General features: G+C 36.0%; 1 protein-coding gene across 4 annotated transcripts in view; it reads right to left on the bottom strand.

Annotated features, from left to right (window-relative positions):
- Window positions 1-6,000, bottom strand: part of LOC131160496 (S-adenosylmethionine carrier 1, chloroplastic/mitochondrial) — a 30,080-nt gene continuing 24,080 nt past the window's right edge. For all 4 annotated transcript variants that reach the window (XM_058116256.1, XM_058116257.1, XM_058116258.1 and 1 more), the window contains 4 exons: window positions 4,780-4,831; window positions 2,587-2,648; window positions 2,348-2,428; window positions 1-445 (listed from right to left, as the gene is read on the bottom strand). In XM_058116256.1, coding sequence (XP_057972239.1) covers window positions 311-445; window positions 2,348-2,428; window positions 2,587-2,648; window positions 4,780-4,831 — 330 coding nt within the window. In that variant the 3' untranslated portion in view covers window positions 1-310. The remainder of the gene's footprint in view (window positions 446-2,347; window positions 2,429-2,586; window positions 2,649-4,779; window positions 4,832-6,000) is intronic.

The following is a 6,000-nucleotide window of genomic DNA, read 5'->3' as shown; positions in this document are numbered from 1 at the left end:
TTTAGTAAACCCATTCTTGATATTTCAGGAGATGTGAAGATTGCTCGAACAGAACGAAACATGACCTCATTACTTACAGAATGCTCTAATCACTACTACCATCGTTCTCCTCATTAAAAATACACGCAATGTTGATGAAAAGCTCATCTGCCCTATCTTGACTTCCGTTAAAAACAAATGAAGAACAAATACATTTTACAGCATCCATGACATCTAATATCACTGAGAGGCTAGGGAAATGGTTTTACAAGGAACAAAGAACTGACTCATAAATTTAGGGACAAAATAAACCCCAACATATAACTAAATTTTAATCCTGTTTTGAGTTGTCTGAGCATTGATGAAGCTTAGGCCGCCTCTGTGCAAGGAACCGTTTTGTTCTCTCAAGAACGCCAAAGAATATTGAACCACCAATGCCTATCCACAGCACTCTCGGTCCAATGCCCTGCAGTACATGACCAGGAAAATAAGGAACTTGTGAACTTATTGCCACAAAATGCTATCTTTTATTTCTTGAACCATGGTCCTACTGTTTCTCATATTAGTTGGTCAAACATTCACACTGCAATCCCTACATTTTTCACCACTAATGTTTTCATTAAAAATCTCTGAAGCCTATTTAGTCAAATCACAGCAATCTAATATTTCCCTGTTTCAATGAATTAGAAATGTGTACAAATACATGTCCTCAAACTCTTTGATATCAGTGCATCAGGTCAAACGTACCTCTCAGCATAACCAAGCCCAGAATGTCACATATGGCCTAGGCCAGATGTGTGTGTGTGTGTGTGTGTGCACGTCTGGCTTTCCATGTAACCATTAGCTATTTACGTAAATCCAGATGCATTCATTTGATTATTTATAAATCTAATGAATCTAAACCAGTTCATGATATATGCCTTAAAAATTAAAGGTGAATTGTTCTTCTTTGTTATCTTACTCTACTGCTTCTGAATAAAGTTTTTTTTTCTATCATATACGTGCATGTGTGCATGCATGTTTGTATGTGTGTGCGTGCCTTCAAACCCTGGCTAAATATTGTTAAATAGGGCCTGATGCTTACCAAGTGGCCGTACTGGAATAATTTACCTGAGGTAGTATGCCATGCAAACTAAAACAGAACATTTTTTAGGAACAGCAGCTATCAAAGAGCCCATTCCCAATTGCACTGCTCTGTGGTGTCCTATTGAAGTGCCTAACTCATTCCCTTCAAATCTGATTCAGAGCACAAATCAGTTATTTTATATGCATGGAAGGCTGCGTACTATAGACCCATTATGGTCCGCCCCTCCCCTGGACCCCATATAAGTGGGAGCTTTGTGCACCAAGCAACCATGGCTCTGATACCATGTTAGATTACCATTTCACCTAAAAGCTTAAGTTGATAGGTTGTGGACCAAAAATGTATATCAAGCCTTAACACGTGTCATTATCTCCAACAGAAGGTTTGGAGGGACTTCCTAATTTTGAAGAGGGTGAACCGGGTAAAAGAAAAGCAGTGCAGGGATGGAATTTTGCCTATTCCTGTGGGAGAGGTTAATGGAAAGGACTTAGAAACTCACCAACTGATGAACACGAGATGCGCTTGTGGCTGTCTGATCCTGGAGGAAACAAAGTTTGTTTGGATGAAGGTAAAAGGAAGCTAAAGAAAGGCCAACATGACTTTGAAAATCCGCACTGCTTGATGAGTTATGATGGAAAGGGTTTTAAACGGGTTTTCTGATTAGCTTTTGTGAGGTATTTGTGCTTTTTTTTTTTTTTTTTTTTTTGGATTACGCACCGGGTATCCATGCATCCATTTTACGGTCCACGTAACTAATCCTGCGCCCCTTGAAGTTGACCCCACAACTCCAAAATGAGGGTAAATTCAGGAGTCTAGGGGTGGAAACGAACCCGGGAGGGTTTGAACACCTAACCTCGTGAGAGGCACTCCCGCAGCCCGCACTACCACTTGAACCACACCCTGGGGGTGGTATTTGCTTTTTTGAGGTTGGCTTGTCCTCTCCTACGTTGTATTCTCTTATTCTTCTTTTTTTATAGACTCCCTTTTATTATCTAATCTGTATATGTGAGTGTCATTTTGTGTGTGTCTGTTTATTCACTCATTCCCTAGATTGAAACTGCTTCTTGAACAAATGAAGTATGTTGCCTTTAGTGGTGTATTTGAGTGAGATGCCACCTCAGTTTTATGCATCATTTCTCTTCTTTGTTATACTAAATATTTTTTTGTGTTTCCAATATACTAGTTAGTTTTAAACAAACAGGAGAAAGAAGAGGCAGCAGAAGAAACAGGTCTAATTACTTTGATGCTTTATTCATGAGATGCAAAAGAAGCAGAGTCTCAAACCTTTAAAAGAGCAGAAGGTCCTTCTTCCCTAACAACAGTTTGAACACAATCAAAGATTCCTTTGTACTGGCTTGCCGATCCCTGCAGTGGATGAAAAGAAACCAGATAATGACTCATCAGCTAATATTATGCCTGCACAAAAGCATGTTTGCGTGCATAAACATATAAAATCATATATACATGCACATATTTATGAAGATGAATAATTACTAAAATGACAGGAAACATTTTGGTCATACCTGGATCATTAACCTTGTCTTAATCACATCAAGGGGCGTTGTCACAGCTCCAGTGAGGGCACCTATAAAAGAATATATTCATCTGATGAAATTTATCATATAACAGCAGAGCACTACATTATCACGTGTCAAAGGAGTTGCAACCTACGGAGGCTATGGACTCCTACAAAGAGAATTTGGAGCACCGCTTGCAAGAATTATCAATGTGACCTTGCACAATGAAGAAATGAAAAAGATAAATCGGCACTTCATTTCTTAAAAATTGAAGTCATGTTTTTTTTAAAAAAAATGTGAGTTAATTTTCTAATTGGGCCTCTCAAGCATGATTAACCCCACCCAAGACTGCAATCCCTAAGATGAATAACCAGGATACAATCCTTGGGGAACAAATAAACTAATTTTAGAAACTTAAAATCAAAAATACTATTTTTCTAAATAATCATACCCATAATCTAAAGAATACTGCCCAAATGAAGATACTTTAAAGGGAGTGTTTGGGCGAGGATGTGGCCACTGGAATGTTGGAACCTCACGTTTGGAGCCCATAGGGATCCTATATGGCATCTTGGATTGGGAATGCAAGATGCCCAAATCCTCGGAATTCAAAACCCACTTTGCCTTTAGGCAATACTGGATACAGAAATCCAACTTTTACAGGATAAATATATCCCCATATCCCTTCACTTATTTACTCATGGATGAAATTGCCCCTCTTTGTTCACTGTTATTTTTTTAAGTTTAATTTTATACTCAAAAAGGTATTATTAAAAATCATCATATTCACCATTGTGATTTTTATTATAACAAAAGCTTACTAGATATCATTATTTGTTATCACAATTATTATATATGTATATATGCACATTACAAGAATGTATATGATGTCATTACATATTTGGGGTTTTTTTATGATCTTATTAAAATAACAGTAGTGTTGTATATCTGAAATAGATTGAAGAATCAAAGAAGAAAATACACCACGGTTAGAGATGAAGAGAAGAAAAATCCAGTCCGCAGAGCCTTACATACAGCCAGGTCAGCCCCCATATATATCAATGTAACAAAGATATCACTCTGCCTATGAGACCATGGAACTACTGGGAAAACACTAGCCACTGAAGTCCACTGAAGTTATTACATTTCAATTTTCTCTCTTCTTGCTTTTTAGACAAATATTAGGTTCCATATGCATAAATGGAAGCTACAACTAAGTTTCCCCTCCACATCTAATTAAAATGGCCAAGATTTGATGAGATTAAGTTTAAAATGAGAGTATTTCTCCAAATCACCGATCAGGGAGTTTTCTGTAATATTCCTTATCCTAAGAATGTGGCAAATTAAGAACTTCATGCACTCTCTGACTTTTATAGTATTCTCTATAATTTCCGTTGCCAAAACATCCCCAACAAACCAAAATGGGCTTTGGACAAAAATGGTGTTTTACCTATTAAAACCTTCTGCAAGAACCTCTCCTCGATAGGAACACAAATTGCAACTGCTCTTGGATTCACATTTGGAGGACAGCAGCCCCTTCAAAGGTTGCCTATTTTGCTTGGGAGTCCACACATGGGAATATTTTAACCCTTGACAATCTGCAGAAATGAGGGCTTGCAGTCACAAACAGGCGTTTTCTTTGTATGGCTGATGCAGTCAACCACATTCTTCTCCACTGCCCCTGAACAAGGAACTTGTGGAATTTGGTTCTATCCTTGACTGGACAGCAGTGGGTTACAGCAAATGCAATTTGGGGGGGGGAGAGAGATTTGGGCTTGGAAGGGCATCAGAGCCACCAAGGAGAAGCGAAAGGCTTTGTACCTCATCCCACTCACCATCTTTTGGTGTGCTTGAAAAGAAAGAAATAAGTCTTCAAAGATACGACTGCTCCACTTCAGATTTGCAAAGAGCAATGGCTTGCTGTTGTTTACAACTGGCTTAGTGGGCAAATTGATAATGATCATAATGTAATCCTTGATGTTTGCGACACTCTACAGAATGTTTGATGTTTTGTACCACGGGTTGGCATCCCTTGATGCCTTGCTAATATAATTTTCTCTTTACCGATCAAAACAAAAATGAGAGTATTATACCTACTTTTTATTTCTTAAAAATGGAATAATCAAAAGATTATATTGATATAACTCAAATAACTCCAGATGGTTCAAGGAGAAAGCAAGCTGTTGGATATTGAATTACCAGCAAAAGCACCAATGACAGCATTCTCAGGATCATTCAGGTCTCTCTGTGCCTGGCAAAAAGTGAAAATGTTAAAATTTAACAAATCTGCAATATTCTGCAAACAGAAATAGTTAAAGACTAAAGCATGTACAGTGGAAGAGAACAGGCTCCCTGTCCCATTTCAGATTCGCATCCTCCCTATTCACTTTTAGCAACTCGTAAATATGTCACATGCATTTGCAAGTGCTTGCAAGTAAATAATCTTAAATGAATATATTTAAATTATATCATTTTTAAAATTAACAGCTAAAAATCACATGTAGATCATTTCTTAAATATTTTTCAAACAAATTGATAAATAAATTGTCATAATTTTGTTAAGATGTTAAATATATATTATCATAATTACAACAACAAAAGAAGCTCCACTAGGTGGAGTTGACTACATGAATCTTCCGCCAATTTACACAATCATAGACAGTTTCGTTCAACAATTTAAGGCCTATTAAATCCTTACTATATCATTCCAATATTGTCATAATTAAGTTTATAAATTAAAATAAGAGTGCTTGAAGCTATTTATAGGAATTTATATTTTTCTTTGCAATAACAAAAATAATATGTGATACTAATGAGTTGTATATTTACAATTAAAAGCCTAGAAAGATCAATCTTATGTGAGAAAAATTTCAAACTTTGCATGATCCAAAGATATTTTGAACAAATTGATCACACAATGTTGTAATTATACTTATGATTTGATATTTAATTGTAATATATAATAACAGATCCCATTATGCTTAAATTAAAATTTTAAAAAGAAAAGTTATACAGTGTGGACAAGAAAATATATTAGGTAGTCCTTATCGACATGAAAAATGTCAAAATTAATGTTAAAATATTATATGACAGGAATATAAAAAATATAATAAGCTATCGGTAATAGACTAATAGGTATGTAAGTATAATATTTTGAAAAATATATGTCGGTATAATAGATTGTTATGATATACATACATATATGTGTGTGTATGTGTGTGTGTGTGTGTGGAAAGTGTCTTGAAAAGCCAAGGGTATTATTTTCCAACAGGATGTATTAGACAGAGAGAAAAGGTGCATAAAAAAGGAAAACAGAAACAAGGCGAACAAGAAAAAAACAAGGAAAATAGATAGAATACAACTCAATAAAGCGAAGCCAACCAATCCGGAAAACAGATAGAATACAACTCAATAAAGCAA

Source organism: Malania oleifera, chromosome 7, assembly GCF_029873635.1.
Source record: "Malania oleifera isolate guangnan ecotype guangnan chromosome 7, ASM2987363v1, whole genome shotgun sequence".
In the NCBI taxonomy this organism is placed as follows: domain Eukaryota; kingdom Viridiplantae; phylum Streptophyta; class Magnoliopsida; order Santalales; family Ximeniaceae; genus Malania; species Malania oleifera.
The sequence above is the reverse complement of the archived record's forward strand: the minus strand, read 5'-3'. Positions and strand labels throughout refer to the sequence as shown.